Genomic DNA, 25,025 nt, shown 5'->3' on the forward strand with positions numbered 1-25,025 from the left:
CTGGGTATAGTACTGGTTATGGGGAGTACCTTGCTAGGAATCGTCCAGATCTCCTGTGTCTGGAGGTAGAAATCCACCACAGCATCTTCCCAAGTTGTCCCTACACCTCGGGCGGCCAACGACAACTTACCCACAGCAGCAACTTATTAATGGTGTGTGGCATGTCCTTTTCACAAGGTGTCCCCGCCCATTTTCAGTGGTTCCCTCAGGGGTCTGTACGGTAGTGGGGGGGAATCAGCCAACAATGGGTACCCCAGGAGCCTGTAGCATGTGTGTAGAGGGGGTATGCAATTAGACACCAGTGGGGGTCTCAGGAGCATTTAGCGCATGTGTGTGTATAGAGGGGGTTGGTATCTTATAGTCACCAGAGGGACTCTCGGTAGCATGTAGTGTGTGTCTAGAGGGGGATGGGGTCGGTATGGGATTGGTCACCAGTGGGTCTCAGGATACTGTAGCGCACATGCAACTTGTCACCAGTATATCCCACAGGGGTCCATAGGGTATGTAGCAGTCAGCAGTGGGTCCCACAGGGGTCCGTATTGTGAAGGGGTCAGTGTCACCAGTGGTGTGAGAGTCCAGATTATCTTGCCAACAGAGCTGAAGGATGCATCACATACAAACAGTTTGTGTTTATTTCTCACAAATCACTGTACAAAACATTTGATATAAAACCAGTGCGAGGTATCGCCCGCTGCCGTAACACTGACATTATAAATTATGGGAGAACTGTACATGGTGCAGCGCAACCACCCACCAGCAGCTCGCTCAGCTATATACACTGCAGGCGTCGCTCGCCCCTGTACAATATATATATTTATAGACTATTTCACATATCAACAGTTCATGGCAATATAAGAAAGCATGGGCAGAGGCTGGCAGCCTCATCGGCTTATGTCCCTGCCCATGTCCCAGTGCTTGGACGTGTGGTCGCTCTTCAGCGGGCTGAAGAAGGAGTGTTTCAGCGCGTGGGAGAGCGTGCAGCGCTTGGACGGCTCATACTCCAACATGGACTCAATCAGATCAAACAGCTGGCAGTGCTCCTCTGCGTCACACAGCATGTACCTCTGTAAGAAGAGTACACGGCAGAATGGTCAGAGCTTACCTGCACGGGCCACTAGATGTTTAGTGAAGAGAAAAGGCATGGCTCTCCTTACCCTCAGCGGCTTACAGTTGTCGCGCACATATCGACCTGCTGACGTGCTGTCATCCCAGTCCAGCCGGTTATGGTAGAAATATTTCTGCTTCCTGCAGAGACAGTAGATAAGACTGTGCCCCCAGCCCTGCAGCAGGCACCAGCTTCCATGAACTCACCTAGTCTTCCTGATCATCCGTGATGGGATGGGCCCCAGAATCCTCTCCATCATGGCCAGGTGCTCACGGTTGTCGTGCGTCTACAGAGGAGAGGTGATCAGCAGTGGACAACATGTGAAGGTACAGCATTGACAGGACTCCGCTTACCTGGAAGAGGGTGAAGCCCACGTAATACTCAAAGATGATGCACCCGATGCTCCAGACGTCACAGGGCTGACTCCAGCCTAGTTCTGTGGGGAAAAAGGAGTATGACAGCCTAAGGTGCCCAAGCCTCACCCCACCCCACATCCAGCAGGACAGCTACTCACCCAGAATCACCTCCGGTGCACGGTAGTGCCGTGTGGACACAATGGTGCTATGGTGCTCATGATCAAAAGTGGCGCTTCCAAAGTCCACCACCCGGATATCAGTGTTCTTTACACACCTTTCATCTCTCTTCTTGGGTGGAGGGAGGTCACAGGGAGAGACCATACAAGAACAAGCATTAGGCAAAGACCGAAGGACAACCGTAAGGGCGTACTCCAAATACCGAGCGCAAGAACCAGACAGAGTCTGGCACCCACCTTCTCCATGTTATAGGTGAGCTCAAAGTCTGAGTTCACAAAGAGAATGTTCTCCGGCTTCAAGTCTGTGTGTGTCAGCTTATTGTCATGGAGAACTGTGAAAAGTGGCAGTAATTACCCACCGCCTGAGTGGCACTGGCCCAGATCCCACCCACTCGTCAGCACTTACACTTCACCGCTTCGCACACCTGCTGAGCCATGTGCCGCACTTGACGAATCGGGTACGGAAGGTAATTGTTTTCCTTGAGGAAATCGAACGTGCTGAGGCCCAGGAGCTCAAAGGAAAGGCACATGTGTCCATGAAAGTCGAACCAGTCAAACATCCGGACGCAGAGGCTGCAGAGTACAGAACTGGTCACAACCACACAGCACACACCAGGTGGGGCAGCCAGCAAGGATCTCACTTACTGCTTATTATCTGGATCCTTCTCATTAATCTTCTCCAGAACATTTATCTCTAGTCGGGCCGCCTCCTTATATTTTTCCACATTTTTTATTATCTTTAAAGCCACTCGAGCACCCCCCCTGTGGGCAGGAAACCATTTAGAGACCAGGTGTGCCAACATGGAGTTTCGGAGCAGAGGTTGCTACCCCTCATCACTCACCTTCTGTGGTCCACACACTGCACGACTCGGCCAAACGTCCCTTCTCCCAGAGTACTGATAATCTCATCTGTGAGGAGAAGCAGAAAAGTCGGGGTGAGAATGAGCTGGAGACCCCCACAGATAGAGCCAGTGAAAAGCAATATATCAGGCTGGGCGTGGAGCCATAAGAGTTATGCTAACTTCCTGCCCTCCGACTAACAATATAGAGCACTATATAACATGGAGGCTTTAATGAGAAGAAAGGAGGAAGAGGAGGAGGAGGAGGGGGCTTCTGTGTCTTAAAATAAAACTCAAATCAACACAAAGACAGACAGGTCTGCAGCGTCTCTGGGGAGGGGGAGCTTAGAACTAGAGAGCTAAATTATGTTACGATTTGGCTGTACATCGTTCTTGTAGCCAGTCGCCGCTGCGATAGATCAGGTGCCCCTCCACGTCGTCTTCCACACTCTTGGCCTGCCTGCTGCTCTGGCGACTCCTCTGTTGTCACGGGCCCGTCAATTCCCGGAAATACACCACCATTCACCAGCCAATCAGATTTTCAAACCAGCGGCACATAGGTTGGTTGGTTTGGAAATTCACATTGTAGTTTGAGGTAGGAGGGTGTGCAGTAGATTCCCAGCCAATTCATACGGCACATAGGAATATATAACGATAGGGATATTGCAAGGGAACAGGTCAAGATACAAATACACTAACTCAGAAATCAAAGAAATCAGAAAATAAAGCAAAAACATTCTGTCCATAGTGTACAATGTGTGGCAAGCAGAAGAAACAGGAGCAAACAGCGAGAGGAGTGCAGCACCAAGGTATCGGCAGCAATCCCCACCTGTGTACAGGGTACCCCACATGTGTATATTGTACCAACACCCTTGCCACTATTATCTACACAATCCCCAACTATACAAATGCCATCTACACCCTCCCCTATTGTCCTCATGGTACCTGCACACCCCCAGTTCTATCTACACATAGTAACTACACCCTCCCTGCCTGTACACATGGTGCCATCGCCCTCTCCCACCATACACATGCTGTCTACACACTCCACTATTATCCTCATGGGACCTGCATGCCCACCATTGTTACCTACGCATGGTATCTACACCCTCCCCTACTGTCTTGATGGTACCTGCAGGACCCCAATATTATCTACACAAAGCAACTACACCCCTCCCTGCCTGTACACATGGTACCTTCACCCTCTCCCACTCTACACATGCTATATACACGCTCACATATTGTCCTCATGGTACCAGCTCTCACCCAGTATTATCTACACCCCCCCCCCCCCCCCCCCTACCAGGCTGGTCGTACAAACATTTTTGGGGCCGACTTATCTCCCAACCCCTTTCACACACATGTATAGTCAGCTCTGCCAGCCCCGTCTGTTCCCTTTAGACCCCCTCTGTCCAGACCAAGTAAAGTATCTGGTGCTGAGAACCAGCTGCTAGACTCTTTCCCCGGACAATGTTGCTGGGGGATGGTCAGGAGGTGGCCATACATTACAGGATAGGCAGCTGACATTAGCATGTAGATGGCTGTAAGGTAACATTTGTTGTGCTTCCTCCTGACCGCCCGTCCATCAGATGAGCGAGCATGTGTCTTATTAGGGACAGAAAGGCAAGCTGCTATCAGACTGTGCCCAAGAGAGAAGCAACAGCCCTCATACCAGGCCCAGACAGTGGACGCTCAGACGGCGTATGGTCAGACAGTGTGCTGAGCCGACACTATACATTCATCTACTACTGTAATAAGCATTGCTAGGCCTCCACCACCTGCAGCCAATCACTATGACTACTCTACACCACAGCGTGGGGAGGGAAACTTACCAATCTAAGAAGAAAAAGGGAAACATAAGGGACGAGCTGCGGGGGACACTCACCGAGGAGGACTGGGTATAAGACCTTGTCCTACGCTTCCTGCGCTTCTGCTTGCGCCGGCTGCTCTTGCAGCTCCTATAGCTGTCATCTCTGGATCGTTGGTAGTCGTAGGAGTGGTGATAATCTGCCTCATAATAGACGTCTCCCCGCTCTCTGCTGTATCCGTTCCTTCTGTAGTTCTCACAGTATCTGCGATCGTAGGCCCTTCTGTCCGATGAGCGAGCGACATAACTGGTCAGGGAGAAAGCATCACAATTGGATACCTGGGATGTGAGAGAAACACACAGCTGGCAAGCCTGGGGACACACACACACACACACACACACACACGGCTGGCAAGCCTGGGGACACATACAAACACGAAGCTGGCAAGCCTGGGGACGCACATATGTATATACACACACACACAATACCATAATTAAGGCTAGTTTCACACTAGCGTTTGTCCGGGTTGCGGAGGGATGCGGACTTCCTCCCTGAAGCCCCGCACACTGCCACGCCTTTTCGTTCAGCTCCGCCTACAGCTGCATGCGGACCCTATCTTTAACATTGGACACGCAGGCCATGCCGCTATATGTGAATGCCACCGCATGCGTCGTTTTGACGGTGTGACGACCTGCGCCGAATGCAACATGTTGTGTTTTCGTGCAGATGCCGCACCATCAAAACGACGCACGTGGCGGCATTCGCATATAGCGGCATGGCCTACGTGCCCAATGTTAAAGATAGGGTGCGCACGCCGCATGCAGCTGTAGGCGGAGGTGAACGAAGAGGCACAGCAGCGGGTGGGGCTTCCGTCCGCAGCACGGATAAACGCAAGTGTGAAACTAGCCTTAGCTATTTAGATAGGACATAAAATATGTTTATTGGAATACAGCTTTATAACAAAAAACTAATAAATAATCATACAATACACTATGCAGTAAGTGGGGAAAAGTTTTCAACAAAAACCTTCTGCATAACATTTGTGCAGTGTATGAATGTGTCACATCTAACAGTTTCAGGGTATAAAGGAATTGCCTTATGCACAGCCAGATTTGATGAACGGTTGAAATTTTCTAATTTGAAAGCAGGTGAAACATTTTGCTGACATCTGGTTAAACTGATTGCTCTGGGAGAGGGATCTTTCCCTGTGGCAAAGCTTTGCCAGCTCCATGTCATCCAAATACTTTTCAGCATTAAACTCCTAATATGACGAGGCTGAAGATATGGCGGCATTAGCGCTGGAAGACCCCAGTCCTCTAGGCAGTCCTTTAGCCCACTCATCCTAACTGCTGCCTCAGTCAGAGCTTCTTTTCCTTTATTAGCTGTTGATCATCCAGCAATATACGAGGACATTGGGACACACAAACAGCGGCCAGAATGTTCTTTCTAATAGCGTTGTCTCAGTTTCATTGAAGCAGCAATGCCAACTGCGATTACACCTTTTCTTTGAGACAAGCAAAACAGTAAGTTCTGCTTTTATGAATATGCCAGGAGTTGAATCCTCAGCTATTTTTAGTCACTGTAAATGCATGATGAAGCAAATCCTTGAATTCAGCCACTTGAGCCCATTGACCTTCACTTAGTGTTACCTGAGGGTTGGCCATGTCTACAAGGGGATTCAGCTCAAGCAATTGCTCAACCATTAAATAGGTGCTGCCCCCCCACCCCCCCCTGAGTTTCAGGAGGTTTATCTATAAGATGGAGTCAATCTTAGGGATTCTGGAAACAATAACCAATTTTCTCACTTTGCCAATCAGAGTTCCCGCATGTTCCTGTTACAGACTATCTTATTGCCGCCTGCAGCATGTGGACAACACGGCGTGGGGGATGGATATGAGAAAGCTCTGAAGTAGATTCAACAAGATCATCTAATTGTGAAGTATTATTTTGCTGTTCTTTTGCAATCTCCATCTCAAACATACTGAAAGAAGTTTACTTCTAGCTGCTGTTCCCCTACATTATTCAGTGCAATTGTACTTATGATTGTCAGTTACAACAACAAGAACCTGCTCTTTATTGAGCTCAACCTTGCAGAACTTTTTCCCCCATGGTCTGGAGAGACAGGCTGGTGTGTGAGTAGGTTTAGTACCTTTTACTGCCGGTGTCTTGGTAACATCATTCTTGTCACAAACAAATCGAACGCTGATAGAAAAATAGTTCCCTATGCGAGGAGTGCAGGCATTCATTTTAAGAAATAAAAAGCATCGCAAGAGTTTTTAAGATCCTTCTTTTGGTTAAGGGATCCTTTAAGCCCTAATTTCCTAATACTTTCTCTTTCCAGAGAAGTTTGCGGGCCATTTCACCATTAAGAGCTGTAAACACTGATGCAGATAATGGTGGTCCACCGTCCTTCACAGCGAGCTCTAGGAGCATCTTACACATTTCTACAGTCATTGTTACAGTAACTGCCAGATACAAAATATCTTGTAACGGATGTTTTAGACAGTCTTCCCTCCTCCTCCTCTACATGGTAGGAAGTGCTAGGCACTTTTCTTGGTGTCGCTGTGATCATTCTCAGTCACAGCTTTGAACACTTCTGGGTGTATGCATTGTAAACGTCTTTTTAGATTGGAAGCTCTCGTAGGAACATTTTTATCACTGCCTGAGTTTGCGCTGATTTTAGACTCACAGCATTTATTTCATCTGTCATACACTGACAAAATATTTTTTTATCTTGAGGTAATATGAAGTGCTCAGATACAGCTGACTTCATAGGAAGCTTCTTAGGCATTTTGTAGTCGCAAATTCACTCAATTTTATCCTATAAAAAAAAATACGGTATATCGGAATTCCTGTAAGAATAGGGAATCATGTATAACTTTGGATAGAAATAAACAATCTTTGCATAAATCAATAGTATAGATGATAAATAAAAAGTTTGTAAAATATGTTATTAAATAGCTTTACTCTAAACTTTTAATCTCACGCATCTCTCAGGGTACAACTCAGTAAATATTTCACATCATGATGCTTCAGTGTCTATGAAGAGGGAAGGAATGAGTTTGTGCTGAATTATACCCCAGAAAGAAACTGAAACTGCTAGAAAACCTAACATGAAGAGCATCAGATCAACTAACCTCTCCAAACACGAGCTCAGAGGAAAAAACTAAAACATGAAGCATACAGAAAAAAAAAAAAAAAAAAAAAAAAAAAAAAAAACACACTGGGCTATTGATTTATGCACAGTTTATTGAAAGTTTAGATATGCTTTAAGAAATACTTACCTTAATCCGGTCTTCCGTTTCACACTAACAAACTCTCCTCTACTTGGGAACGAGAAGCCAGATTTCGCTGGAAAAGAATTGACACGAGCAGAAACTTGACCCTTGAAAAGGTACTGAGTGACAGACTAGAGTCAAGACCCATTTGTAGAAAACCCAGGATGGCAAGCAGGGAAAAAGACAGACCGAATTGTTGTCCTCACTCCACCGAAAGAAGGCCTTCCAGTATCTGTGGTAGATATATGAGGATGCTGGATTTCTTGCCCTAATCATGGTCTGAATGACCTGATGGGAAATACCGGCCTCCCTGAGGACTGTGGCCTCAACGGCCATGCTGCTGAACTCAGACTGAACTCTGGTGGAAGAGCGGGCCTTATGAGAAAAGATCTGGACAGTTTGGAAACTTCCAGGTAGCATCAATGAGCATGTTCACCATCTCTGCATAAAAGGGCTTTCTTGGCCAGTCTGGAGCTACCAGGATTACAGGAACTCCTTCCGTTTTTTCTTCATGACTCTGGGAAGCAATGGGAGAGACGGAAAAGATAAGGCAGCTGTAATTGGGACCACGGGATCACTAGGGCATCGCAATTGATGGCTAGCAGATCCCGGGACCTGGCTACATCCGAGATGCCATCAGGCTGATGACTTGTGTGCCCCATCTCTGACATATTTGGTTGAAAACAGCAGGATTGAGAGACCACTTGCCCGATGCGAGACCCTGACTCAAAAATTGGCTGCCCAATTTTTCACCCCCGGAATGTGTATGGCTGATATGAGAGGAACATGACACTCTGCCCATTGCAGAATCCTTGTTACTTCTGCCATCACCGGTTTGCTGAGTCTCTCCTTGACAGTTTATGTAAGCCACGGCAGTGGCGTTGTCCAATTGTATGAGGACCAACTGGCCTGCGAGGAGGGACAGCCAGTGGCGAAGGGCAAGAAAAATTGCCCTGATCTCCTGAAGATAGATGGGGAGAGTGTTGTGAATTTACCTTTTGGCTCCCTCTAGTGGCTACTAGTGATTTTACTCTGGGAATGTCTATCATCCCTTGTATGCTCACCTGGGTCGTTAGGTCAGGGGTGTTGCTATATAAGCTCCCTGGACCTTCAGTTCAATGCCTGGCAACGTTGATATCAGAGCTAATCTGTAGTGCTCTTGTCTACTGATCCTGGTTCCTGTTTGATTAAGCTAAGTCCGCTTTCTTGCTTTTTGCTATTTGTTTTTGTTTGCATTTTTGTCCAGCTTGTTCATTATCTGTATCCTTTCCTTGCTGGAAGCTCTAGGGAGGCTGGAGTTTTCCCCCCGGGCCGTTAGACGGTTCGGGGGTTCTTGAATCTCCAGTGTGGAATTTTATTAGGGTTTTTGTTGACCATATAAGTTATCTTACTACATTCTGCTATTAGTAAGCATTAGTAATACATTCTGCTATTTGCTAAACCTAGTTCATCTCTGTGTTTGTCATTTCCTCTTACCTCACCGTTATTATTTGTGGGGGGCTTGTATCCTACTTTTGGGGTCTATTCTCTGGAGGCAAGAGAGGTCTTTGTTTTCCTCTTCTAGGGGTAGTTAGTCCTCCGGCTGGCGCGAGACATCTAGCGACCAACGTAGGCATGTTCCCCGGCTACTTCTAGTGTTGGCGTTAGGAGTAGATATATGGTCAACCCAGTTACCACTGCCCTATGAGCTGGATTTTTGTACTTCGCAGACTTGCTGATATCTCTGAGACCCTCGCCATTGGGGTCATAACAGTTTGCCAGGCCAGTATTAAATGTTAAATGCATTGCAGAAGCGGGATTATAAGAAAGAAAGTTCAGAGTTTTTTTTTTTTTCTCTCTCTCATTTTTTTTTCTTTTCCCCTTTAACTCTGAGTGGCTTGTGTTTGCTGCAGACATGAATGTCCAGACCTTGATTACAAGTGTGGACCAGCTTGCTGCTCGTGTGCAGGGCATACAAGATTATGTTATCAGAAATCCTATGTCAGAACCTAAGATACCGATTCCTGAACCGTTTTCCAGAGACCGATTTAAATTTAGAAATTTCAGGAATAATTGTAAATTGTTTTTGTCCCCGAGACCCTGTTCATCTGGAGACTCCGCTCAGCAAGTAAAAATTGTTATTTCTTTTTTACGGGGCGACCCTCAGGATTGGGCCTTCTCGCTGGCACCAGGAGATCCGGCATTGGCTGACATTGATGCGTTTTTTCTGGCGCTCGGTTTGCTTTATGAGGAACCCAATCTTGAGATTCAGGCAGAAAAAGCCTTGCTGGCGATGTCTCAGGGCCAGGACGAGGCCGAAGTATATTGCCAAAAATTTCGGAAATGGTCCGTGCTGACCCAGTGGAACGAGTGTGCATTGGCTGCAAATTTTAGAAATGGCCTTTCTGAAGCCATTAAGAATGTGATGGTGGGTTTTCCCATTCCCACAGGTCTGAATGATTCTATGTCCCTGGCTATTCAAATCGACCGGCGGTTGCGGGAGCGCAAAACCGCAAATCCTCTCATGGTGTTGTCTGAACAGGCACCTGATTTAATGCAATGTGATAGAATCCTGACTAGAAATGAGCGGAAAATTCATAGACGCCAGAATGGCTTGTGTTACTACTGTGGTGATTCTACACATGTTATCTCAGCATGCTCTAAGCGTCTTACTAAGGTTGTTAGTCCGGTCGCCATTGGTAATTTGCAACCTAAATTTATTCTATCTGTAACTTTGATTTGCTCACTGTCATCGTATCCTGTCATGGCGTTTGTGGACTCAGGTGCTGCCCTGAGCCTTATGGATCTGTCATTTGCCAAGCGCTGCGGATTTGTGCTTGAGCCATTGGAAAATCCTATCCCTCTTAGGGGTATTGACTCTACGCCATTGGCAAAAAATAAACCGCAGTTTTGGACACAGGTTACCATGTGCATGACTCCCGAACATCGGGAGGTAATACGTTTTCTTGTTCTACATAAAATGCATGATTTGGTTGTTTTGGGTTTGCCATGGTTACAGACCCATAATCCAGTCTTGGACTGGAAGGCTATGTCAGTGTCAAGCTGGGGCTGCCATGGAATTCACGGAGATTCCCTGCCCTTGTCTATTGCATCTTCTACGCCTTCGGAAGTTCCGGCGTATTTGTCTGATTATCAGGATGTCTTCAGCGAGTCTAAGTCCAGTGCACTGCCTCCTCATAGGGAATGTGACTGTGCAATAGATTTGATTCCTGGCAGTAAGTTTCCTAAGGGGAGACTGTTTAATCTGTCGGTACCTGAACATACCGCGATGCGTTCATATATCAAGGAGTCTCTTGAGAAGGGGCATATCCGTCCTTCTTCCCCTCTTGGTGCGGGATTCTTTTTTGTGGCCAAAAAGGACGGATCTTTGAGGCCTTGTATTGACTATCGGCTTTTAAATAAGATCACTGTCAAATTTCAGTATCCTTTGCCGCTGTTGTCAGATTTGTTTGCCCGGATTAAAGGTGCCAAGTGGTTCACCAAGATAGACCTTCGTGGTGCGTACAACCTTGTGCGCATTAGGCAGGGCGATGAATGGAAAACCACATTCAATACGCCTGAAGGTCATTTTGAGTACTTGGTGATGCCATTTGGGCTCTCTAATGCACCTTCAGTTTTTCAGTCCTTCATGCATGACATTTTCCGGAAGTATCTGGATAAATTTTTGATTGTTTATCTGGATGATATTCTGGTTTTTTCTGATGATTGGGACTCGCATGTGGAGCAGGTCAGGATGGTTTTTGAGATTCTGCGTGAAAATTCTTTGTTTGTAAAAGGCTCAAAGTGTCTCTTTGGTGTACAGAAGGTTCCCTTTTTGGGGTTCATTTTTTCCCCTTCTGCTGTGGAGATGGATCCAGTCAAGGTCCGAGCTATTCATGATTGGACTCAACCCTCGTCAGTTAAGAGTCTTCAGAAGTTCTTGGGTTTTGCTAACTTCTACCGTCGTTTTATCGCAAATTTCTCTAGCGTTGTTAAACCGCTGACGGATATGACCAAGAAAGGCTCTGATGTAGCTAACTGGGCTCCTGCTGCCGTGGAGGCTTTCCAGGAGTTGAAACGCCGGTTTACTTCGGCGCCTGTTTTGTGCCAGCCTGACGTCTCACTTCCCTTTCAGGTTGAGGTGGATGCTTCGGAGATTGGGGCAGGGGCCGTTTTGTCGCAGAGAGGCCCTGGTTGCTCTACTATGAGACCTTGTGCCTTTTTCTCTAGGAAGTTTTCGCCGGCAGAGCGAAATTATGATGTGGGCAATCGGGAGTTGTTGGCCATGAAGTGGGCATTTGAGGAGTGGTGTCATTGGCTCGAGGGTGCTAAGCATCGTGTGGTGGTCTTGACTGATCACAAAAATTTGATGTATCTCGAGTCTGCTAAACGCCTGAATCCTAGACAGGCCCGCTGGTCATTGTTTTTCTCCCGTTTTGACTTTGTGGTCTCGTATTTACCAGGTTCTAAGAATGTGAAGGCCGATGCTCTGTCTAGGAGCTTTGTGCCTGATGCTCCTGGAGTCGCTGAACCTGAGGGTATTCTTAAGGAAGGAGTTATCTTGTCAGCTATTTCTCCAGATCTGCGACGTGTGTTGCAGAGATTTCAGGCTGGTAGGCCTGACTCTTGTCCACCTGACAGATTGTTTGTGCCTACTAAATGGACCAGCAGAGTCATTTCCGAGGTTCATTCCTCAGTGTTGGCAGGGCACCCGGGAATTTTTGGCACCAGAGATCTGGTGGCCAGGTCCTTTTGGTGGCCTTCCTTGTCAAGGGATGTGCGGTCATTTGTTCAGTCCTGTGGTACTTGTGCTCGAGCTAAGCCTTGCTGTTCTCGTGCCAGCGGGTTGCTCTTGCCCTTGCCTGTCCCGAAGAGACCTTGGACACACATCTCTATGGATTTCATTTCGGATCTTCCGGTGTCTAAGGGCATGTCTGTCATCTGGGTGATATGTGATCGTTTCTCCAAGATGGTCCATCTGGTTCCTTTGCCTAAGCTGCCTTCCTCTTCTGATCTGGTTCCTGTGTTCTTCCAGAACGTGGTTCGTTTGCACGGCATTCCTGAGAATATTGTGTCGGACAGAGGATCCCAGTTTGTTTCCAGGTTCTGGCGATCCTTTTGTGGTAGGATGGGCATTGATTTGTCGTTTTCGTCCGCTTTTCATCCACAGACTAACGGACAAACGGAACGAACTAATCAGACTCTGGAGGCGTATTTGAGGTGTTTTGTCTCTTCTGATCAGGATGATTGGGTGACCTTCTTGCCGTTGGCTGAATTTGCCCTTAATAATCGGGCTAGTTCTGCCACCTTGGTTTCGCCATTTTTCTGCAACTCCGGTTTCCATCCTCGTTTTTCCTCGGGACATGTGGAGCCTTCTGACTGTCCTGGAGTGGATTCTGTGGTGGATAGGTTGCAGCGGATCTGGAATCATGTGGTGGACAACTTGAAGTTGTCACAGGAGAAGGCTCAGCGTTTTGCCAACCGCCGCCGCGGTGTGGGTCCCCGACTTCGTGTTGGGGATTTGGTATGGCTGTCTTCTCGATTTGTTCCTATGAAGGTCTCCTCTCCCAAATTTAAGCCTCGATTCATTGGTCCTTACAGGATATTGGAGATCCTTAATCCTGTGTCCTTTCGCCTGGATCTTCCGGTGTCGTTTGCCATTCACAACGTATTTCATAGGTCCTTGTTGCGGCGGTACGTTGTGCCTGTGGTTCCTTCTGCTGAGCCTCCTGCTCCGGTGTTGGTTGAGGGCGAGTTGGAGTACGTGGTGGAGAAGATCTTAGATTCTCGTCTCTCCAGGCGGAGGCTTCAGTACCTGGTCAAGTGGAAGGGCTATGGTCAGGAGGATAATTCCTGGGTGGTCGCCTCTGATGTGCATGCGGCCGATTTAGTTCGTGCCTTTCACGCCGCTCATCCTGATCGCCCTGGTGGTCTTGGTGAGGGTTCGGTGACCCCTCACTAACGGGGGGGTACTGTTGTGAATTTACCTTTTGGCTCCCTCTAGTGGCTACTAGTGATTTTACTCTGGGAATGTCTATCATCCCTTGTATGCTCACCTGGGTCGTTAGGTCAGGGGTGTTGCTATATAAGCTCCCTGGACCTTCAGTTCAATGCCTGGCAACGTTGATATCAGAGCTAATCTGTAGTGCTCTTGTCTACTGATCCTGGTTCCTGTTTGATTAAGCTAAGTCCGCTTTCTTGCTTTTTGCTATTTGTTTTTGTTTGCATTTTTGTCCAGCTTGTTCATTATCTGTATCCTTTCCTTGCTGGAAGCTCTAGGGAGGCTGGAGTTCTCCCCCCGGGCCGTTAGACGGTTCGGGGGTTCTTGAATCTCCAGTGTGGAATTTTATTAGGGTTTTTGTTGACCATATAAGTTATCTTACTACATTCTGCTATTAGTAAGCATTAGTAATACATTCTGCTATTTGCTAAACCTAGTTCATCTCTGTTTGTCATTTCCTCTTACCTCACCGTTATTATTTGTGGGGGGCTTGTATCCTACTTTTGGGGTCTATTCTCTGGAGGCAAGAGAGGTCTTGGTTTTCCTCTTCTAGGGGTAGTTAGTCCTCCGGCTGGCGCGAGACATCTAGCGACCAATGTAGGCATGTTCCCCGGCTACTTCTAGTGTTGGCGTTAGGAGTAGATATATGGTCAACCCAGTTACCACTGCCCTATGAGCTGGATTTTTGTACTTCGCAGACTTGCTGATATCTCTGAGACCCTCGCCATTGGGGTCATAACAGGAGAGGCTTCTTGGACGTTCCAGCAACCCTGCACTGTGTGGTGAAGGAAGACCGTTCCCCAACCGAGGAGAATGGGGTCGGTGGTGATGACCTGCCACTGGAGAGGGAGAAGGACTTCCCACCTAGCACTGAGGCGGATAGTGTCCACCAGGTCAGGGATTGCCTCACCTTGAACGACAGAACGGGCCGGTCCAGGAAGACGGTCCTCTTGTCCCAGACAGACAAGAGGGCCTGCTAAAGAGGACGGGTATGGAACTGGGCAAAATGCACGGCTTCCATGGCATCAATCATCTTCCCCAGAACTATCATGAAGGACCGTAGGGGAAGAGGAGTTGGTCGCTTTAGAATGTGAATCCCCTGGTAGAGAAACTTTTCCTTTGAAAGGAAGACACTGGCTTGGGCTGTGTCGAATCTCTTGCCCAGAAACACCAGGTGCTGAACTGGGGTCAGGAAGGACTTCTGTCTGTTGACAATCCAGCCGGACCAGAGTATCCAAGGTGATCTGAAGACTCGGGTCGCAGTCTCGGCAGGACAGCCCCTTGATCAGAAGTTCATCCATGTAGGGGATTATGAGAATCCCCTTGAAACAAAGGATAGCCATGACCTTCGTGAATACTCTGGGGGCAGAGGGATGAGTTGTGACTGGATAGTGGTCCTCCTGGATCGCAAACCGTAGGACTCTCTGATGCTGAACACAAACAGGAATGTGAAGATAAGCATCTTGAATGTCTACAGAGCAATGAAATTCTCCCGGTTCCATGGATGCAATTTCCGAACCTAGGGACTCCATCCTGAAATGACGGACCCCAACGTAACGATTCGGATGCTTTGAGGTCCAAAACAGGAAGGAGCAATCCCTTTTTCTTCGGGACTACGAAAAGATTGGAGTAGAACCCTGAAAACCGTTTGTTCCAGGGAGCGGGTACGATTACTCCTGTGGGTAGTAGGGAAGAGACGACCTTAAAAATCCCTGGGGCCCGAGACAGGAGTCTTCTGGGAAGGGGAAGGGTGGGGGTTAAGCCGATTTTGTAACCGGTCGTAACCATCTCTCTGACCCAGGTATCGTCGGCCGCAGAAAACCATGGGTCTCGGAAAAGAAGAAGCCGGCCGCCTCCCACCCTGGAGAATCCTGGGCGGGGGTGACCCGTCACATTGAGGAGAACCTGTTGGTGCGGGACCCAGAGGCCATGGAGTAGCGACCCTTTGGCCACCAGTGAGGTGCAGGTTTGAAGGATGGCTTCTTCCTTACCCCTTGGGAGGAAGAGCGGTCTTGCTGGGAGGAAGTTCATGAAGAGAAGGGCCGAAATTAAGCGACCTCTTCCTATTTAAAGGACGTTTAGGTCTGGACTGGGGAAGAGCAGTGCTTTTCCGCCGGTAGCATCCGATTTTATCTGATCCAGTTTGGACCCGAAAAGCCTAACACCTTGAAAAGCAAGGTTACTGAGACTTTTTGAGGGAGGATCTGCATTCCACGCTTTCAACCAGAGAATGCGGCGTATAGCAATCATGTTGCCATTTGCCCTGGCGGAACAACTGCCCGCATCCAAGGAGGCGGTCAGAAGATATTTGCCGGCATGGGCAATCTGCTCAGCCAAATCTGCCATCTCATCCGGAGGAGCTGCCGCTAGGATACCCTGGTGAATCATTCTTGCCCAGGCAGACATGGACTTTGCCACCAAGGAGAAGGCAAAGATGGGACAGAGGGAGGTGCCAGCAGCTTCAAAAGGATGATTTAGCCAAGGACTCAATCTGCCTATCCGTAACGTCTTGAAGAGATGCACCATCCAGCAGATACAAGACTGTCTTTGAAGACAGGCGAGAAATTGGCAGCGTCTAGCCGCTTCCTTCCAAGGAAACGCTTTTCAGTATAATCCCAGTGTTTAGCCTCTTCAAATTCCGGCGAGGGCAGTTAAAGTACCCCTCCGATTGGCTGAATCGCCAGGGGTGTGTACCGGCAGGGAGAGGAAGCTCCGTGATCGGAGTAAAAGTGCGCCAGGAAGATGCATGCTGAGGAGGAGGAGATGCAAAGGCAAGCCCCTCTACTGGGCTGAAAAGGGCACGCGATTCAAAAGTGCAGTGTTGAGTGGCCAGAGGAACCTGGAACGCGTGGCCAGCAACAAAAGGGGGTGGGGGTGGTTGGTTAGTGGGCCACCAAGTCTGGGCCGGCCAGGAAGAAATGGCCACCGCCATGCAGGGCTTTACAGGAATTCTAGCAGCCCTACCTCATAAGTGATGCTACCCAGATCTGCCGCGCTACAGGGAGGGGATCATATATACCTGCAAGGTGAGTCCCGGTGCTCTGCACCAATGAAGATGTCATCAGGAGCCCCTGGGGTGGATGGGGGTTACTGGTATGGGAAATCCTCCTTCCCACACCGTCTCCAGACTATGCAGAAGACAGGTCAACCCATTACAATAAAGGGGAAGGCCACTGCTGGTGACACCAGTCTTCCTCCCAGCTCTCTCCGAGCAGGTGGGGAAAAGGCTAGGACCAGCCACCGGGAACACGCTGAACACCGGTGAAGGTGACTCGTTAATAAAACACAAAAGGTGACCTGAAAAAGGAAAACTGCGGATCTGGGATCAGATCCAGGTTCGCCTCCTACTGACATTAATCTTAAACTGAGGTACTTGGTGCCTATCAGTGGGTGTATACTGCTGAAAAGGAGCTATTTTCTCTTTTTTTTTGCTTAGTGTCAACCTCCTAGCAACAGCAGCATACACCCATGGTTACCAGTGTCAACCAATGAAGCGATTAAGAAAAATATTCAGCATATACTGCATTTAAATACACACACAGGAGGAAGTCACAGTTCAAGGACACACATGCACTAAGTCAACAGGCCCTGGGAAACATATGCACAGAACTACCAGTATGCAGGAACAGCCTGGGGGCACAAACGTAAACTAATAACCACTCACACAGCTGGGGATGCACATATACATGAGAAAGGCAGACCCAGACACACGGCAGACATACTCCCTCATACACATGGCCTGCAGACTCCCTGACACACAATCTGTACTGCCAGGTATGCAGAATGCAGATATACAGCTGGCATGGTCCACATACGCATTCATACACATGCACTAGGCCCGCATGGCCCGCAGACGTACATATACACACACATACATACGGTGGCATGTAAATGTTTGAGCACCCCTAGTCAAAATTACTCTTCTTATAAAGGGTTGTCCACTACTAGGACAACCCATTCTTGATCAAAATGCTTGCGCCTATAAAAAAAAAATAAAGCTTATACTTCCATACAAGAGCCATCCTGCGGTGTTAGTAGTCGCTCTCCCATGACTCCAAAGCGGTTGTTGTGACACCAACACTGATTGAGCGCTGGGGTCAAGGTCTCTGCCTTAGGACAAATCAAAAAATCAAGAGGAAGTCCGGACTGCAGCTGATCTCGCACTTCCTCGTCATGCTCAATTTGAAATGAGGCAGGGACAGTGATCCCGGCGTCACAACAACCGCATGGGAATCCCAGTAGAGCGAGTGTCGACACCGCGGGAACAGTGACTGCACGGGAGTGTAACAGCTTAATTATTTTATAGGGCCAAGCAAGGGGTATGACATGAAGTTCACAAGTAATGGACAACATATTTAACAGTTAAGCAAGTGGAAGATGAAATGATCTCAAAAAGGCCTTTACATTTTTTAAAATTTCAAAAGAGGAAAATGGGTCATTGCAAACATTTGGGCACCATTGGGAGTTGTGCGTGCGTAACCAAGGTTTCAGACAATAAACCTGTCAGGGTTAGAAAAATTTCCCAGCTTTATAAAAACACAACCTCTTTTAACCTTGTGCCAAAAAAAAACCCAAAACACAGCAGCCATGGGTTCTACAAGCAGCTGCCTAGCACTGAACATGGTGGATGCCCACAAAGCAGGAGAAGGCTATAGATGAGTTTTTATAAGTTGCTCTTTCCTCAGTTCTAAAGGCAATCCGTTCTAAATGCAATTAAGAAATAGAAGTTAGCAGGAACAGCGGCAGTCAAGATTGTCTTGAAGACCAAGTAAAATTTCAGTGAGAGCTGCTCGTAGGATTGATAGAGGGGCAAATCAGAACCCAACTTCAAAAGACCTTTAGAAAGATTTAGCAAGACTTTGGACATGTGGTACATTTGTTCTACTGTTCAGAGACACTTGCACAAATCTGGCCTTTATGTAAGATCAATAGCACTTCCTCACCATAAAATTCAGTGTCAGAAGTATGCAAAAGAACATCTAAACATGCCTGATGCATTTTGGAAACAAGTCCTGTAGAGAGAGGAGGTTAACACAGAACACTCTGGCCGCAATGAACAAAAGGTAGGTGTGGAGACAAAAAAGGCGAGGAATTTCATGTAAAGAACATCTTGTCAATCAGTAGGCATGAGACTTTGGGGTTGTGTTGCAGACAATGGCTTGGGTAAGGGTACTGTCACACTCAGCAACTTTCCAACGATCACGACCAGCGATACGACCTGGCCGTGATCGTTGGAAAGTCGTTATGTGGTCGCTGGAGAGCTGTCACACAGACCGCTCTCCAGCGACCAACGATGCCAAAGGCCCCGGGTAACCAGGGTAAACATCGGGTTACTAAGCGCAGGGCGTAAAAAAAAAAAAAACAAGCCATACATACATTCCGGTGTCCTTCAGGTCCCTTGCCGTCTGCTTCCCGCACTGACTGACTGCCGCCGTAAAGTGAAAGCAGATCACAGCGGTGACGTCACCGCTGTGCTCTGTACTGCCTTACGGCCGGGAGTCAGTCAGAGCGGGAAGCAGACGGTAAGGGACCTGAAGGACACCGGAATGTGAGTATGTACGTTTTTTTTTTTTACTTTTACGCTGGTAACCAGGGTAAACATCAGGTTACTAAGCGCGGCCCTGCGCTTAGTAACCAGATGTTTACCCTGGTTACAAGCGAACGCATCGCTGGATCGCTGTCACACACAACGATCCAGCGATGACAGCGGGAGATCCAGCGACGAAAGAAAGTTCCAAACGATCTGCTACGACGTACGATTCTCAGCAGGGTCCCTGATCGCTGCTGCGTGTCAGACACAGCGATATCGTATGGATATCGCTGAAACGTCACAGATCGTACCGTCGTAGCGATCAAAGTGCCACTGTGTGACAGTACCCTTACATTTCATGGGTACAGGGAAGAATGGATTCACTGAAATTTCAACAAATTCCTGAGGCAAACCACAGCATCTATAAAATAGTTGCTGTTGAAAATAGGAAGGCTTCTACAAATGGATAATGATCCTAAACACACATCAAAATCCACAACAGATGACCTCAAAAGGAACAAGCTGAAAGTTTTACAATGGCCCTCACAGTCCCCTGATCTGAGCATCATTGAAAATCTGTGGCTAGACATCAAAATAGCAGATGCAAGATGCCCCAGGAATCTCACAGAACTGGAAGAATTTTTCAACGAAGAATGGATGAAAATCCCTCAAACAAGAATTTAAAGACTCTTGACTGGCTACAAAAAGTGTTTACAAGCTGTGATACTTTCATGCAGGTGCCCAAACTTATGCACTGGCCATTTTCCTTTATCACATTTTTAAAATGTAAAAGATGAAAAATATTTTTTGTATAAAATAAAAAAAAGGAAATGTGTCATCTTTAACTTTAGCCCTTACAGAAATCATTTAATCTTCAACTTGCTTAACTGTTCATAGTAAGGCTACTTTCACATATAAGGTTTTCGTCATCAGGCTGAATCCGGCGAATTTTGAAAAACTGATGTGCCGGATCAGAGGTTGTGGATCTGCCGGCTATTTTGCGCGAGAGCAAGGAAGCGCGAGAGCAAGGAAGCGCGAGAGCAAGGAAGCGCGAGAGCAAGGAAGCGCGAGAGCAAGGAAGCGCGAGAGCAAGGAAGCGCGAGAGCAAGGAAGCGCGAGAGCAAGGAAGCCCGAGAGCAAGGAAGCCCGAGAGCAAGGAAGCCCGAGAGCAAGGAAGCCCGAGAGCAAGGAAGCCCGAGAGCAAGGAAGCCCGAGAACAAGGAAGCCCGAGAACAAGGAAGCCCGAGAGAAAGGAAGCCCGAGAGAAAGGAAGCGCGTGATTTGTTTAAAAAAAAAAAAAAAAAAAATCCATCACGGGATTCCATCATTTGACCTCATGTTTCATCCGTTTTTCGCTGGATCTGTCGCTGTCCGTCTTTTCGATGGACAGAAAAAGCATTCCTATGTCAGTTTTCTCCAGCTGCTGGAAAACAAATTTTGACAGATCTGGCAAAAAACAGCTGAAAAGTGAGGCCATCCGTCGCAAACCAGCGCTAATACAAGTCTGAGAAAAAACGGATCCGGCAGCAGCCGGATCCATTTTTTTTTCTTCAAAATTTGCTAAATTGTGCCTGATGGCAAAAAACTGATGTGTGAAAGCAGCCTAACTGCAATTTTGTTCAGGGGTTTCCAAACTTTTACATGCCACTGTACATATGTAGACAAACGAGGCCGGCACTTCACCTTCGGGATCTCTCATGGTAACTTTGTCCGTGTCTGTAGTGCCGGTCACGACCTCGGCCGCTGCTGCTGGACCTCGACCTGCTCCTTCTCCGTCTGTGCTTGCGGCTTCTGTAGCGCTCATGGTAGCTTCCCCTGCTGCCCCTTTCGGATGAACGGTACCGTCTGGAGTGCGGCATCTAACAGAATACAGACATGAGTGTTCAGCAATGGTTTTATCACACTGTGCCAGTCTGTGCCCCCAGCATACCCAGCTATGTATGTGTATTTCAGTAAGCATCTGGCTAAAAATCTTCAATGCCATCATCACCCCAATCCTTCTGTACAGCAGTGAAGTCTAGGGCCCTCACACATACCCAGACTGGTCAAAGTGGGTTTCCAGTCAAACAGAAATATTCCACCTAGAATTATGTAAGCACCTTTTCCAGATCCAGAGAACCACCAGCAGTGCCTGTCGGGCTGAGCTGGGCACATTCCCCCTGCACGGTACAGGGTGGAGGCTAAGGAAGTCCATGGCATATCATGGTTGGCTTTCTCACAGCCTATGGCACCCGCTCACATTCTATGCTGCAATCTACACCACGATCTTCTTCCCCAGCAGGATATACGTTTTCTCTTCCTCCTTCATGGAGCTGAAATACGGGAAGAGATTGAATAGACTCCTAAATGAGTGCCCCTCACTGCTGAGTATTTGGTGCAGCGAAGCAGGTCTCAACTCCAGGTAACAGTGTAGACACAGCCTTATCTTCCTTGGGCTTGTAGCTCTGTGTCAAGCCAGCCAGATTGTAGGTAGGTAGATAGATGTATGATCAAGACAATCAAAGAAAGGAGTGGCTCTGCAGGTGGGGACCACAGGCCACATCTCAGTACCAATGCTTTCTGGCTGATGTTTCGGTCACTTTTGAATGTTGGTTGTGCTTTCACATTAATAGCACGAGAAGGACTCTACAACCCACACAAGTGGCTCAGGTAGTGCAGCTCATCCAGGATGGCACATCAATGCGAGCAGTGGCAAGAAGGTTTGCTGCGTCTGTCAGCATAGTGTCCAGAGGCTGGAGGCGCTACCAGGAGACAGGCCAGTACGCCAGGAGACGTGGAGGGGGCCGTAGGAGGGCAACAACCCAGCAGTATGACCGCTACCTCAGTCTTTGTGCACGGAGGAACAGGAGGAGCACAGCAAAATGACCTCCAGCAGGCCACAAATGTGCATGTGTCTGCACAAACGATTAAAAACTGACTCCATGAGGATGCTCTGAGTGCCCGACGTCCTCCCAGCCCAACACCATGCAGGATACTTTGCATTTGCCACAGACCACTAGGATTGGCAAATTCGCCACTGGCACCCTGTGCTCTTCATGGATGAAAGCAAGTTCACACTGAGCACATGTACAAGTAACAGACGTGACAGTCTGGAGATGCCGTGGAGAGCGATCTGCTGCCTGCAACATCCTTCAACATGACCGGTTTGGCAGTGGGTCAGTAATGGTGTGAGGTGGCATTTCTTTGGAGGGCTGCTCAGCCCTCCATGTCCTCACCAGAGGTAGCCTGACTGCCATTAGGTACCGAGATGAGATCCTCAGACCCCTTGTGAGACAATATGATGGTGCGGTTGGCCCTGGGTTCCTCCTAATGTAGGACAATGCCAGAAATCATGTGGCTGGAGTGTGTCAGCAGTTCCAGCAAGATGAAGGCATTGAAGCTATGGACTGGCCCGCCCGTTCCCCAGACCTGAACCCGATTGAACATATCTGGGACAACATGCCTCGCACCATATACCGTCATGTTGCACCACAGACTGTCCAGGAGTTGGTAGATGCTTTAGTCCAGGTCTGGGAGATCCCTCGAGAGACCATCCGCCACCTCATCAAGAGCATGCCCAGGCGTTGTAGGGAGGTCATACAGACATGTGGAGGCCACACACACTACTGAGCATCATTTCCTTGTCATGAGGCATTTCCACTGAAGTTGGATCACCCTGTAACTTAATTTTCCACTTTGATTTTGAGCATCATTCCAACTCCAGACATCCGTAGGATATTAGTTGTGATTTACATTGATAATTTTTAGGTTTTATTGTGCTCAACACATTTCACTATGTAATGAATAGAGATTTACAACTGGAATATTTCATTCAGTGACATTTAAAAAAATATATATATATATTATAACATATATATCCCCCCAGGGTCCTTACCCTAATATACATCCCCCCGTGTCCTTACCCTAATATATATCCCCCCCCAGTGTCCTTATCCTAATATATACCCCCCCCCAGTGTCCTTATCCTAATATATACCCCCCCCCCAGTGTCCTTATCCTAATATATACCCCCCAGTGTCCTTATCCTAATATATACCCCCCAGTGTCCTTATCCTAATATATACCCCCCAGTGTCCTTATCCTAATATATACCCCCCAGTGTCCTTATCCTAATATATACCCCCCAGTGTCCTTATCCTAATATATACCCCCCAGTGTCCTTATCCTAATATATACCCCCCAGTGTCCTTATCCTAATATATACCCCCCAGTGTCCTTATCCTAATATGTACCCCCCAGTGTCCTTATCCTAATATATACCCCCCAGTGTCCTTATCCTAATATATACCCCCCAGTGTCCTTATCCTAATATATACCCCCCAGTGTCACTATCCCAATATATACCCCCCAGTGTCACTATCCTAATATATCCCCCCGTGTCCTTACCCTTTTATATATCCCCCAGTGTCCTTACCCCAATATATATCCCCCCAGTGTTCTTACCCTAATATATATCCCCCCAGTGTCATTGCCCTAATATATATCCCCCCCAGTGTCCTTACCCTAATATATATCCCCCCGTGTCCTTACCCTAATATATATCCCCCCCAGTGTCCTTATCCTAATATATATCCCCCCAGTGTCCTTATCCTAATATATATCCCCCCAGTGTCCTTATCCTAATATATATCCCCCCCAGTGTCCTTATCCTAATATATATCCCCCCAGTGTCCTTATCCTAATATATATCCCCCCCAGTGTCCTTATCCTAATATATATCCCCCCCAGTGTCCTTATCCTAATATATATCCCCCCCAGTGTCCTTATCCTAATATATCCCCCCCCAGTGTCCTTATCCTAATATATATCCCCCCCAGTGTCCTTATCCTAATATATATCCCCCCAGTGTCCTTACCCTAATATATATCCCCCCCAGAGTCCTTATCCTAATATATATCCCCCCCAGTGTCCTTATCCTAATATATATCCCCCCCAGTGTCCTTATCCTAATATATATCCCCCCAGTGTCCTTACCCTATTATATATCCCCCCCCAGAGTCCTTATCCTAATATATATCCCCCCCAGTGTCCTTATCCTTATATCCCCCCCCAGTGAACTTATCCTAATATATATCCCCCCCCCCAGTATCCTTACCCTAATATACATCCCCCCCAGTGTCCTTACCCTATTATATATCCCTCCCAGTGTCCTTATCCTATATATGTAATAAACACACATCCTCCCTCCCCACCCAAAAACCGTACAATACATATAGTGCGGCCCAGCACAGCACCGACTCCGGGAGGATTTTGTCAGCGGCCGCCATTTTGTGCCCCGTCTCCTGCCTCACCGCCGCCATCTTACAGCTCGGTTTTTCTGGCCACCTCTCCGCCGCCCACTGCCCCCGCCGCTCCCGTGGGCTCTCACCGCTCTCGCAGCCAGGCCGGTTCTCTTGTCCCACAAGAAGTCCGTGTTTGCGGTGGAGTGGGGCGGCGCCGACAGCCTCTCCGCTCCTCTTCCTCTCGCGCGAATGCGCGCCCCTGTCACCACTCACGAGCACGTCAGTATATGGACTCGTACGTCACTCCCAGCTCATTGGTCAATCTAGCGGCGGGGACGAATAGTGGGCGGAACCGAATGCCAGTATGCCACCAAGAGGGCGGCGTACGTCGTCTGACAGAAAAGTGGGCAGTCCAGTTACGCCAGCGCCGCAATATTGTGTGCTGGAGTCAGAGCTACGTCACGTACAGACAGCGTGCACTTATTATGGGGGCTCGGGAAACCCCGCTATACGAGCACACAATACTTGTGTGTGCCCCAACATCAAGCTATTTAACCCCTTCATGACCCAGCCTATTTTGGCCTTAATGACCTTGCCGTTTTTAGCAATTCTGACCAGTGTCCCTTTATGAGGTAATAACTCAGGAACGCTTCAACGGATCCTAGCGATTCTGAGATTGTTTTTTCGTGACATATTGGGCTTCATGTTAGTGGTAAATTTAGGTCGATAAT

General features: G+C 47.9%; 1 protein-coding gene across 5 annotated transcripts; it reads right to left on the reverse strand.

Annotated features, from left to right (window-relative positions):
- Positions 1–614: 614 nt before the first annotated feature.
- CLK2 (CDC like kinase 2) lies at positions 615–24,581 on the reverse strand. Of its 5 annotated transcripts, none has more exons than XM_077256257.1 (13): positions 24,441–24,581; positions 20,756–20,931; positions 4,362–4,590; positions 2,863–2,956; positions 2,480–2,546; positions 2,283–2,399; positions 2,044–2,210; positions 1,875–1,969; positions 1,620–1,746; positions 1,459–1,541; positions 1,312–1,391; positions 1,155–1,245; positions 615–1,064 (listed from the first exon to the last, which is right to left on the reverse strand). In XM_077256257.1, exons 2-13 carry the CDS (start codon positions 20,929–20,931, stop codon positions 882–884), a joined length of 1,509 nt encoding a protein of 502 aa, XP_077112372.1. In that variant the 5' UTR covers positions 24,441–24,581; the 3' UTR covers positions 615–881. The 5 variants fall into 5 exon arrangements, with proteins under 5 accessions (XP_077112372.1, XP_077112363.1, XP_077112354.1 ...); XM_077256248.1 differs by having other exon boundaries at positions 1,620–1,749; XM_077256239.1 differs by having other exon boundaries at positions 24,364–24,549.
- Positions 24,582–25,025: the final 444 nt, after the last annotated feature.

The sequence above is a fragment of the Ranitomeya variabilis genome, chromosome 1 (genome assembly GCF_051348905.1).
Source record: "Ranitomeya variabilis isolate aRanVar5 chromosome 1, aRanVar5.hap1, whole genome shotgun sequence".
Lineage (NCBI taxonomy): Eukaryota > Metazoa > Chordata > Amphibia > Anura > Dendrobatidae > Ranitomeya > Ranitomeya variabilis.